Raw genomic sequence first — 12,551 nt, forward strand, 5'->3', positions numbered from 1 at the left:
ATTGATATATTGTAATATATAATAAGAAATTACTTTTTACATTGTTGAATGATTTTCAAAGTCTTTTGACATATGTACACTATTGCAAATATAATTTTTTAGATAATCACTCACGAATGAGTAACTTCATCATAATTTTATTTTGGTTGTTTCTTTTTTATTTCCTCTTGAGCTTCCTTCAATTCTTTTTTGAAATCATTGGAGAATTTTTTTGCAGCACCAACTACTTGCTGTCCAAATTCTATACTATTCCTGGGTAATTGATGCGCACCACTGAGTGTACTTGTACGGTTAAGTAAATAAACTACCATCTGGGCTGCTCGTCTGATTGGCTTGGAATCAGCCAATTTATTCACTAATTGTTCGTTATTGGAAAAATAACGAAAAAGAAATCTAAGCACCATATTGAAACTGTACACAATTGCCTTCGATTACGTTCAAACTTTTTGTGAATCAAATGTGCACATATTACGATACTTTTGTATCAGTTCCTTTTTCAGTCTGAGCTGTTGCCTCAATGTTTCCAACTTTTGTAGCTGTTCTTGTTTGCTGTATTCTATTCCAGGCAGCTTGTTAATCTATAACAAAAGGCAACGTATATTATAAGAAAAATTTTAAACAAGAGGTGTTTCAATGTAGTAAAAATGAATACCTGTGCTCTGGCTGACTCCAATTTGCTTTTAAGTTCAAGAATTTTTTGACTTGTATCAGCTGATTCTTTTGCTTTTTGACTGTCGTGAGGATCCTTTTCAATACTAGAAACAAAAATAACAGATTTCACATTATTATCAGAAGCGTATAAAAATGCAGTGCGAATGATAAAGCAATATTATGAGTGGAAAGGAGCGCTCATAAAAAAGAGAAATTATTAGTTAAAAAAAAGTATTGTGAAATGAACCTTCGAAGGATATCGTAAATAACAGGTAGAATTTCAATATCCAAGTCAGCCACTGTAAATTGAGGGTTAGCAGGCTCTTCTTGCGATATTATTTCAACATCCATTGTCATAGCACACTGTTTATTTTCATAACAAGGAACACAAAAAAGCCAATCAAATGAGAGTTCGCTGGATAGAGGTAGGTTAATGAGAATGATCCTTTTAATTAGGTACCTAAAATTTTTTGACTTAATTTCAACCTCGAGCAGACAACGCGACCAACGACGCAGGGGACTGTTTGCAACACTTCGTAAATGTCAAGCCATTAACTAATGACGAGATCTGGTTGTAAGATTTACCGCTAGAGGGCATACTCTTACAGTTATCTACTCATCTACAGAATGCTCATGCGCATGAGTTTAAAATTTCAATATTACATTATAATTAAATGAATTATTTTTTTATTTTTCTTCAATACATTTTGGTTTATGAATGTAATCTTTCAATACGGCCTATTGTACAGAGTACATCGAAAAAAATGTTATAGATATTATGTTCACGTTGCGCTGAATTCTCTAATCTCTTCTCCCGCACGAATTACGAAAAAACGCCGTCTGCCGGCCCTGCCGCTAAAAGCGTGATATCAACTTTGCACTTCGCAAAGCTTTCTGTACTGAGTAACCTCAAAGAGGTATTCGCAGACGGTGAGTAATAATTATTAATATTTTTACTCCAAGTAGTTTTAATCAATCGTTCTTTTATGCAAAAATGTAACAATAGGAGTAAACCGTAGTTTTTAAGATCTGTCTGTAAGTTTTGTTATGTATAGATATTAAATTGTGCTTGTTTATATTTTACAGATCAAAATGGGTCGGCGACCAGCGAGGTGGTGAGTGTTCTTGAAATTATTGCCGTATTTAAACTTTGTCAAAGTGTCATTGATTTAACTAATTTTGAACAATTGCTCTTTACAGTTATCGTTACTGCAAAAACAAGCCCTACCCAAAATCACGTTTCTGTCGTGGTGTGCCAGATCCTAAGATCCGCATCTTCGACTTGGGCAAGAAAAAGGCCTCCGTAGAGGATTTCCCACTATGTGTACATTTAGTGTCAGATGAGTATGAACAGCTCAGTTCGGAAGCTCTGGAAGCTGGACGTATTTGCTGCAACAAATACCTTGTCAAGAACTCTGGTAAAGACCAGTTCCACATTAGAATGAGGGTACATCCTTTCCATGTTATCCGCATCAACAAAATGTTGTCATGCGCTGGAGCTGATAGGTAAATAATGACTTTATTCTAACTGTATTTGCCACATATTAAATTAGTTACATTTGGAATTTTATATCAAAGCTAAAAATAGCCTTTTTGCAACTGTTAAAATACTTGAAATTATTGAGAAATTGTAGTTTCTAGAAATTTTATTACGATGTTTTCTATTTATTACGTTTTTTTATCAGAAGTAGCTAAACGTTAAAATTAGTATTACTTTTAATTATCACAAATATTAATTAATTCTTTTTATTCAATTTAGGCTTCAAACTGGAATGAGAGGTGCTTTCGGTAAGCCACAAGGTACCGTTGCTCGTGTCCACATTGGACAACCAATCATGTCAGTCAGATCCACTGACAGACATAAGGCGTCAGTCATTGAAGCTCTGCGTCGTGCCAAGTTCAAGTTCCCAGGTCGCCAAAAGATCTATGTCTCCAAGAAGTGGGGTTTCACTCGTTACAATCGTGCTGAATACGAAGCTCTCAAGGCCGCTGGACGAATGGCCCTTGATGGGTGCAATGTTAAATACTTGCCAGAACACGGACCTCTGGCCGCATGGAAAAAACACAGGGAAACTCTTGCTAATTAAATAAGTTCAATTTATTGCAAAATAAGTTTAATACAAAAAACATCAAAACTACACAATCAGTTTTATTTATTTCATTAGTATCCTACTGTACATAACACTTAAAGAGGAGGAAGTGAAGTTGATTAATGTAAGAATCAATTCTTTTTGGATGAATATCATTGAATCAAGTTTGATTCACCAATTTAAGCTGCAAAATCATAATTGTAAGGTCGTATTTCGAAGTTTGTTTTATTTGAAAAGAAATTAAAAATAATTACAACAAGCGCAGTATAATATCATGTATGCCCATTGCACAATACAGTCTTTGGTCGTGATCGTCAATTACAGCGAAAAAAAAAAATAAAAATAATCGATCGATTCGTAAGGGACCCATCGAACGCATACCCTGCACTTTGTAACTCGAGCATCGATGCGTGCTCGATGCGGCAACGACGCGCGTGCGACTCGAATGCTCCTCTCTTCTTTTTTTTTTTTTTAATTTTCGTACGTGCAGGTTCGGTGGATGAACTTTGACGTTGAGTTGCTATCGTAGCACCGAAACAATCGACGCGAATAACAAGACGCTTTAATAATTGATGAAAGGCACGAAGGTTGAAACGTGTATCAACCCCTTCCGACCACAAATCTCAATATGTATTTAAGAGCGAAGAGAGAGAAAGAGAAAGTGGAAGCGAGTAAACAAGCAGCGCGAAGGGTGAGAAGAGAGAGAGCTTTACACATCGTTAATCGACGCTTAAGCGCCTTGCGGGCTAAGACCTCGATCAACTGGAAGATTTGTTATACATCGGCGGTCGGCGTGCAGCGCTGCGTGAAGTGGCCGCTAGCTTATTTTTTTTTTCTTCTTATATAGATAGATATGGGCACGCGAGGGAACAGATCTCGTGTACACACATGGAGACGCGTCGTGCACATTAAAGGCTTCGCTCAATCTCGTCGTAAGCTTTTGCGCCCACGGTGTTGTACACGATGAAAATCGGCGGTGAATCGAGCGCGACGCGATGACGTATGTGGACAAACATATTTAGATTTAAATACCCGCCGATCGGGGGTCCTTTTTTTAATCTTGAATTTGTCGCGTTGATTCATCGATCGAAATGCGATCTAATTGTGAAAAAAGACTCGCGCGTAGCTTCTATGCACGTACATCGTATAAAAGCCAAAAAAAAGCTCCGATCGCCAAGAGTTGAAAAAAATTTAAATAACTCGGTATCCGCGAGTATACGGGATATAGGGACTCGCGTGCGCGCGTTAAGCCTATAATCACCGAATGCAAGAAGAAAAAAATGTAGCGTACGAAGTCCTGATAACATGGCATGTGCAACGGGTATAATATATCGCGCGTAAAAGCTGTATATTATGATCCAAAAGCTCGCCGCTGCCGCTCCTCCGAAATTTATTTATACCCGCGTCGAATTGGATTATTTTAAAATTTTACTGAAAATCGAATGGTTTATTCGTCGGGAACGGGATTTAGTAACGATATTACAGTTGTCACTGCAGTTTACTATTCAGGATTAGTGCACGAGTGACAAATTGCAAGTACGTAAATATCCTCGATGCAGAATACGGTTTTGGGAACATTGTAGTTTTTTAAAATATTTTAATCGATCGATTTGAAACAGATACCCGTGAGTTTTCGCGTTTATTTTTAAATATAGAAAAATGGAAAATACTATAACGTTAGATGAAAATACATGAATAATACTCTTGCGTTCGCTAGTTAATAATAGTTAGATGAAAAATTGAGAATCTGAGTTCAAGTGGACAGAAATACCCACGATGAAAAAATAAATAAATAATCAAAATTGTAAAGAATCGTCGTTAAATTTTTGAACAATCGAAGTTTAAAGATCTGCGCAATCACACGAATCGTCAAAGAGCCTATAATTATTTCGTTTTATCGAAACACGAATACGATCCGGAAATAACAATCGCAATGGATTCTATCGATCGCTGCGTATAACATTGTGTTACACACCGTATCCATTGTCTCATACACTCGCTCCTCTCGTCTCGAAAAATCTTCCAATTCAAACAAACCTCTCTATGATAAATCGCAAGAGAGCTAGCATCGATTATTTATCGCGGCCTATCGTACCGTACGAACCACGCCGGGTGAGAATAGTATCGTATACGAACGCGCGTGTTGCACTATATATATACCGTCCACTGTGTACTACGAGTTTTTCAACCCCCTCTCGTGGTCGCGCGCGTGTATATGCATGCGCGCGAGTCTACTCGGGGGTGCGGTTCTCGTCGTAGGGGGGAGAATTAGTCGCGACTGCTCTCGAACGAGAGAGACCGCGTATATACTAGTAGTAGTGGTAGTAGTAGTGGGTATATAGTAGCGGCAGTAGTAGCAGCAATAGCCTCGAAAGCGATCGCACACCGCCACGGCTGCTCCGAAGCTCTCTCTCTCAGTGTGTGTGTGTGTGTGCGCGTCCACCACTACCACTACCCGGATCGGAGCAACCCCCCGCACGCGCACCCACCAGACGCTGCTCGCTACGATACCATACAGTCGTCGCGCAGTGTCCGGCTTTGAATCATCTCCTTTTAAACAAATCTCATCCGAGTGTTTAGAAGAAGAGTTAATTAGAATCTAGTGTGTGTGTGCCGCGAGAGAAAAGCGAAAATTGGCCGGCGCTGATTATGAGGTGGTCGCGGACGCTTTGCGACGATCGAGTGTTTGTGCGATAATACGCTCGTGTACATATAGATATGTTGAGGCTACAGTGGTGAATCATTGCGCGAGTGTGCATACATATATATATATAGCCGTCTCTCAGTGTTGAAGCAACGGTGTGCACTGGAGCTGGAGCTTCAGCATCGCACACACACACACTCCACCGCACGACGACGATGCTACCTGCAAAAGCAGCGGTGGCGTCGGCTCGCGACTCCAAAGTGCAGTAATAATAACTATAAAGGACGCGCACGAAGCAGCGGCATAAAAATATATAAAAGCATCGCCGGAGGAGCTTCGGGCAAAGTGTCGCGATGGTTACCGACAGCTCGAGCCAGGTACACACACACACACGCATAGGAATAAAAAAAAAAGAACCTCATGGACGATTGATTGCTTGTGTGCCATTATAATAACTCGAGTATCGTCGTTATATGTAAAAATTGCGGCATAGAAAAAAAATCCAACTCGTTTCCCCATAATGTAACGATTAATGTGCGTGCGCGCGAGTACTGTACATATACGATGCGCTTGGCAGAGGTAAAGAGGAGGAGGAGGAGGGGGTCAAATTATGTGCGGGGGGTATTTAAATGTCGTATGTATATATACGGGCAGCCGCTGCTGTGCGGTGTGCTCGCGCGTATAGTAGTAGAGTCGAGGGCATTTAAACACACGCGCTCGCGACGACGACTAGGGGACAGGTGCACACTGCATCATGCACACGCATATACAAAAGGTGTACAACGTCTATAGGGTCGCACGCAAGTTGATAACAGCGCGACATCGTGTGCTGCCCTCCTCCTCCTCATCCTCCCTTGCGTGTCATCATCGTCGTCGTTATCATAGTCGTCGATGCGATATCCGTCGAACGAACGGACGGACACGAGATTTTGGCCCCCCCGCGCGCGATTCAATGCGTGTGATAAGCACGATGCCCATCGTATATCGAAGTAAAAAGGGCTCGTCTACATTGCGCTTTCTCTCGTTATCAAAAAAAAAAAAAAAAAGGATACTTCAGCCACGCGCGTGAGGTGATTTTAATTGTAAATGTAATACGGGTTGTTTGCATCGAATCTCTTCGTCGTCGATACATCGCACGCAGAGCCCAGATCCAATTTAATCTGAAGAGCGGCGAAATCGACGAGCGATATAATATAATAATAACGTCTATTATATGAGGCGGTACGTCAGGTGCGCTCTTGCATGTGTACAGATAAAACGAGAGGAGCTTCCAACTCTCAATTCTCTCTGCTTTTCTGTGCACTTGGTCTCTCTCTGTCTCTCTCTCTCAGTGCGATTGTAGTAAGCTGCATACACACATATATACAGCCGCCACAGTCGCGCGACGCACTGGTATTATACCGGCGCTATATACGTATGCAAGAGACGTATTAATGCAACATCTACATACGCGCACACACACACACACCCTCGTGAGTCGGAGTCGACGTGTACACACACACATATATACGGATCGAATTCAGCCTGGCGCGCGCCTTGTGGGTATTATACATAGGGTGCTTGTGTATTGCACTGTATAAGTGGTAGTAGTGGTAGTAAGGCGGCGAAGGAGGCGCATGCATACACACACACATACAAATACAGCGCGCATATATATATTACGCGAGAGAGTGTGGCGCCGGTGCTCCGTGCAAGGGTGGTGATGTCAGACTGCGAAGAGAGAGAGAGAGAGAGAACGCGTCTATATATATACGCGCACACACGATGGCAGGCGTACACTGGCTGTATATAAAAGGACTGCCGCTGCCGCCCTTGCAAAAATTCTCTCTCTCTCTCTCTCTCTCTCTAAAGAGAAAAGAGAATCCAAAGCCGTAAAACACGTAGAGAGTCAGGCCTGCTGCTGCCACGAATAAACTTTAACTCCTTGCAATAGCTCTTTTTTTCACTTACTCGATGATTTTATTTTTGAACTGGCGTTGTAGCGATGAATCGTGCGTAACGAGTATTTTTTTCATATGTAATCAACGAAAGCTCGCGTTTATATACATTGGATGTTTTCTGAAACAAAAGTATTTTAAGTCACCGACGACGATGACGACGACGATGTATATTCCCACGTGATGACGAGAGGGGTTGACAAATATTATATACAGTCGTGTAATGGGTTACATCGTATATCGCCCGCATCGATCTCATATTGATTTTACCCATAACGTATCGCGCGTGGATCGTCGGTGCTCTGTGCTATCTTACGAATTAATCATCCGCTGCGGTCTTTGATGTAGCCAGTTCTCTATTTTTTTTTCCTCCTCTTCTTTTCTTTTCTATCTTCCGCCGCGGTTAAGCTCTCAGCTGTATTATTATACGAAAAAAATAATAATTCCGAGAAGAAAAAAAAATGAAAGAATAAAAAAAAAGAAGAATAAAAGTTGCACAGAGGCAGCTTCCTCGTGGCACGTAATAATTTTTCCTTGGCAGAGCCACGAGCTTTTCTCTCTCTCGGTTTTCTTCGGCATTTCAATGTATACCTGAATGTACCATATATCTCTGTACCAGACATGGTGGCCTATAGCTTCGATTATTTCCCACGTCGTCGTCGTCGGCGGCCTTTTTTTTCGCTCCCTTTGACTCCGCGCGTCGGTGACGAGTTTCTCTCTCTCTCTCCCTTTCTCGATATATCTATATTTTACAAAAGCTCGGGCAAGTCCGCAGCAGCCTGTGACACACTTTTAGCAGGCCGTTTATATACACACAAACGCACACACGTATCGAGTGTATTCTCTCAATTTCTCTCTCTCTCTCTCTCCGTCACTCCTTTTCTGTATTTATACACAACAGTTTGCCCGTCGTCGTCGTTCTCTCTCTCTCGGCTACATCATCGCGTCGGCGTCCGACACGCGTAAAGTACAAGTATATAATATAGATGAAACGCAGCCACTGTGTATAAACACTGCACCAGAGTCCGGTGGCTGGCATGAAAGACGCGTCTGCGACGATAACGACAGCTGCTGTGTACATGACAAGTACCGCTATAGCTATATACGTAATGCCGCATGAAAAAGCGAGAGATCGTGCCGTCGTTTGACAATTTTTTTTATCTTTTTTTTCTTTCATATAGTTTAAAAACTATTCGTTACCATGTGCAATGGAAAAGGAATTTCTCGTGGATTTGAAGCCGAAAGAACGAAAAAATAATGCACGTCGAGGCCTATCTGACACATTAATTTGTAATTCGTCCAACGCGACGCGTGTACAATAGGTCTACGACTCTATAAATGCAAATGAGGCAATGCGGGTGGCTCGTGTACACTGTAACGAAGTGTATTATAATCATTCTCTCCTCTCGTTTACCTTTGAGAATTGAAATTTCAACCCTTTTTGCTCTTTCTCTTTGCTCTGCTTTTGCGTAATTCACACACGAGTGCGGTATACTACGTATTTTACACGTAGAAAACGTCGGATCGCTTTGTTACGTGTACACATACGAAAAACGAAAAGCTCGCCGGGCGAGCGATTGGAAATCGTAATCGATTCTCTCGCAGTCTATATAATGGATTAGCAATCGTAGACTTTTGACTTTTTTTTATTTATTTTCGAAGCTGTACCACTCCAAGGGGATATCGAGTTTCGAACGCGCATCGCTATGTAGAAAAACATTTTTCGCGTGGATCGATACGCGCGTTATATATTTTCGTGTATCGCCGTGATATCGAATCGAGAGAGTGTTGAATGAGTCACGATAATGTGTGTATAGTTCCTTAATGACGTACCCAAAGTTAGCCCTCGTAAACGCAATGTCCAGATCGCAGATCGAACGTAAAATCTCACGCTGCGTACATCGAATTCTAGACCGAAGCTCGCCCAAAAGGGGAGAGAAAGGAAAGAAAAACGTGTGTGACGAAGTTCCGAGTGTGAACTCGTTGGTGTGCGGCACGTAAAACGATCACAACACACGTACGCTCACGAGTAATATACACGCGAAAGATCGAAGCACTTAATCCGCGCGAGCTGTTATCGGTGTTCAACTTGAAATTCTTCAAGTTCGATCGGCCTATTCGAGCCACACATGTAGTCAATGTCAATGAGCCAAAGTTCAATTGGCACATTATACGCGCTTTATCTATCATCCCATTTTCTACATTATCTATATACCTATTGCATTATATATACTGTATCCACTTGAAACTCTTTTACATCGCGTACGTGTGGTCTAATTTCATCCCTGACACGCGTTTCGTATGCTTCGAAAACTCGAGCGCACGAATCGGCCGAGAAACTTTTGGCCGCGACGCGAAACACTCGGATTTACGTAATATAGCATATGTATAGGATGAAAAAAATTTACACGTCTCGCCAAGGATTACGTATTTTAACGAAGTACAGGAGTTCTACTTTTTTTTCTTTTTTTCCGAGTAAATTAAGAGAGGGTCACAGCGATAACACACGTTGATACAGCCTACTGGAATGCTCGCTTCGTTTATAATATAAATGTGTTATACGCCGGGGGTGGAGAGAGAGTTTACCGGATTTATACCGCGAGGTTTAAGCTACTACCTCCGCGTGCCGTATGCAAATTTTCTTACTTACGGGCACCGGCGTACGGGTGTAGTGTGGTAATGAAAAAAAAAGGCAAGAGGAGAAAGAAATTATGTGTATTCCGTCGCATTGTATTATTAGCGTGGCGACTTATATACATTATAAATATCGATCGACTCTAGTATACGTAAAACAACATGATACGGCGATAAAAAGAATACAAGGTCCGAATTATTATACATATGCTTACGGCTTGACGTGACCGGTCGCGTCATATCGTACACTACATATTCGTACCCTCGCGTGCGTTATAGATCGGTAATTCGGACCGGAGCATCATCGCGTCGTTACGCAATACATCGTAATTATTTTTCATTTCGTTCCTTTTGCAGAGCGAAGCCACGACGGCGTTTCTGCGCGCCGCTCGGTCGGGCAATTTGGAGAAGGTCGTGGAGTATCTGGACCAGCAGCAGCTCGACATCAACGCGTCCAACTCGAACGGGCTGAATGCGCTGCATCTGGCCTCGAAGGACGGCCACTTGGAGATCGTCGCGGAGCTGCTGAAACGCGGCGCCAAGGTCGACGCCGCGACCAAGAAGGGCAACACTGCCCTGCACATAGCATCCCTCGGTACATCATTAATTTTAATTATGCTTCCTGCTAGAAATGCTAAACATTTGTATGGCTATGTTTGTGCAAAGGAAAAACTAGTTGGAGCATGGTCGTGTTACTCGTCTCAAACCCATAATTTGATTTATACAATTATTTTGATATTGCCACTTGCAGATTTACATATAAATGGGTACTCGCCATCTAGCGGTGGAAACTTGAAGTATTATTATCGTATTTAAAGTGGTTACAAACTGGTCGAAATTGTATAAAACAGATAAATCGTCATTTTCAAATCATTTAATCCACTCAATAACATTGTAACAAAAAATCACCAACAAAAAGTCAATAATATACCATGTATTTTAAAACCCCATCAACTTTATTTTATCGATCATTAGGTCGTTATTATTGTTGAGCATTTCTATCAGGACTATTATACCTCAAATGAAGGTAATTGACATAACAACGATTCGATTGTTTTTTTCAGCCGGTCAAACGGAAGTAGTCAACGTACTGATTAATTACGGCGCCGCGGTCAACACCCAGTCGCAGAATGGCTTTACGCCCCTGTACATGGCCGCCCAGGAGAATCACGATCAAGTCGTCAAAGTACTGCTCAACAACGGGGCCAATCAGAGCCTCGCGACGGAGGTGAGCTATCGTCTTTTTTTATTATTATTATTATTATCGCCCATCCGTCCACGTGGTTCACATTTCTTTGAATCAAAAATGTTGTCTTTCTCGTTCTCGATTCGGATCAGGACGGCTTCACGCCTCTGGCGGTGGCGATGCAGCAGGGCCACGACAAGGTGGTGAGCGTGCTGCTGGAGAACGACTCCAAGGGCCGAGTCCGACTGCCGGCGCTGCACATAGCCGCGAAAAAGGACGACTGCAAGGCGGCGGATCTGCTTCTACAGGTATGTAGTATAGTTATAACGAAAGAAAAAAAAAAGAGTTGGCTTTGTCATACGCATCTAAAAATTAACACCGCTATAGCCTCTTTCCAACGCCGATGATAATTATTATCGATAATTTGTCGCGCTCGATGAGCCTACAATAATAGCGTTCAATGTCGGCGCGTTCTCGTTTTTATTTTGCTCCGCACGTACACGATGCACGAGTTTCAATCTCCGCTAGATCGGAGATTTTTTATTTATTTATTTATTTATTTTTTTTGGCAAAATGAATAAACAACGTTGTGAATTAATTTTCAGAACGACCACAAGCCGGACGTGACGTCGAAGAGTGGCTTCACGCCGCTGCACATAGCCGCGCACTACGGCAACGAAGAGATCGCCCGGCTTCTCATCAAACGAGGCGCCGACGTGAACTATCTAGCCAAGGTATATTTCAATCCAATCCAACGACGAATAATAATCTTCGCAATCGATTCAACGTTGATTCATTTGTACTTCTTTTACTCTTTTTCTCAGCACAACATAAGTCCGCTGCACGTGGCGGCGAAATGGGGCAAGAACAACATGGTGAAGATACTGCTGGAGAGCGGCGCGGCGATCGACGCCAAGACCCGGGACGGCCTGACGCCGCTGCACTGCGCCGCGCGATCCGGCCACGAGCAGTGCGTCACCAGCCTCCTCGAGGCCTCGGCGCCGATCAGCGCGAGGACCAAGGCAAGCGTCGTTTTTTATTATCATCATTTTTTATTGTATAGAATCGATGTGATACTTGGTTCCGATATAGGCGCGAGTCAATCGCGAAACGAAACTTTTCAGGGTTTAGGGCGAGCGAATTACAAAATTGATATGGACGTGTTATTGACTTGCGATTGATAATATGCTATATTTTTCTTCGAGAATTTATTGATTTTTTCAGTATTCAAACATCGTTTTTACATAGTGAGACAGCATTGAAGTTGATATTATTATAAATGAGCATTTTTTAATTATTGTGCTTAACAATTTGAATACCTTTGAGCGACTTATCAATGTGGTTTTTGGGATGTCTATTTATACGGAAATTATTTCCTCATTATGCCCCATAACAATGTGCCTTTGGAG

General features: G+C 41.9%; 3 protein-coding genes across 3 annotated transcripts in view; 2 read left to right on the forward strand and 1 right to left on the reverse strand.

The window, feature by feature from the left end:
- Positions 1-338: 338 nt before the first annotated feature.
- On the reverse strand, positions 339-1,185 carry LOC106654029 (mediator of RNA polymerase II transcription subunit 9). The gene is made up of 3 exons (XM_014373721.2): positions 899-1,185; positions 653-755; positions 339-578 (listed from the first exon to the last, which is right to left on the reverse strand). Exons 1-3 carry the CDS (start codon positions 1,006-1,008, stop codon positions 438-440), a joined length of 354 nt encoding a protein of 117 aa, XP_014229207.1. The 5' UTR covers positions 1,009-1,185; the 3' UTR covers positions 339-437.
- Positions 1,186-1,505: 320 nt separating this feature from the next.
- LOC106654010 (60S ribosomal protein L10-like) lies at positions 1,506-2,791 on the forward strand. Its single transcript, XM_014373700.2, has 4 exons — positions 1,506-1,581; positions 1,738-1,766; positions 1,852-2,157; positions 2,411-2,791. The coding sequence occupies exons 2-4, from the start codon at positions 1,744-1,746 to the stop codon at positions 2,736-2,738; spliced, it is 657 nt and encodes a 218-aa protein (XP_014229186.1). The 5' UTR covers positions 1,506-1,581; positions 1,738-1,743; the 3' UTR covers positions 2,739-2,791.
- A 2,487-nt stretch (positions 2,792-5,278) lies between these two features.
- The window catches only part of LOC106651230 (ankyrin-2-like), a 33,630-nt gene continuing 26,357 nt past the window's right edge, over positions 5,279-12,551 (forward strand). The window contains exons 1-6 of the mRNA XM_023462816.1: positions 5,279-5,762; positions 10,314-10,551; positions 11,021-11,184; positions 11,295-11,450; positions 11,748-11,876; positions 11,967-12,164. Coding sequence (XP_023318584.1) covers positions 5,739-5,762; positions 10,314-10,551; positions 11,021-11,184; positions 11,295-11,450; positions 11,748-11,876; positions 11,967-12,164 — 909 coding nt within the window. The 5' untranslated portion in view covers positions 5,279-5,738. The remainder of the gene's footprint in view (positions 5,763-10,313; positions 10,552-11,020; positions 11,185-11,294; positions 11,451-11,747; positions 11,877-11,966; positions 12,165-12,551) is intronic.

This window comes from Trichogramma pretiosum, unplaced genomic scaffold (assembly GCF_000599845.2).
Source record: "Trichogramma pretiosum strain Unisexual culture from Peru unplaced genomic scaffold, Tpre_2.0 scaffold1, whole genome shotgun sequence".
NCBI lineage: Eukaryota > Metazoa > Arthropoda > Insecta > Hymenoptera > Trichogrammatidae > Trichogramma > Trichogramma pretiosum.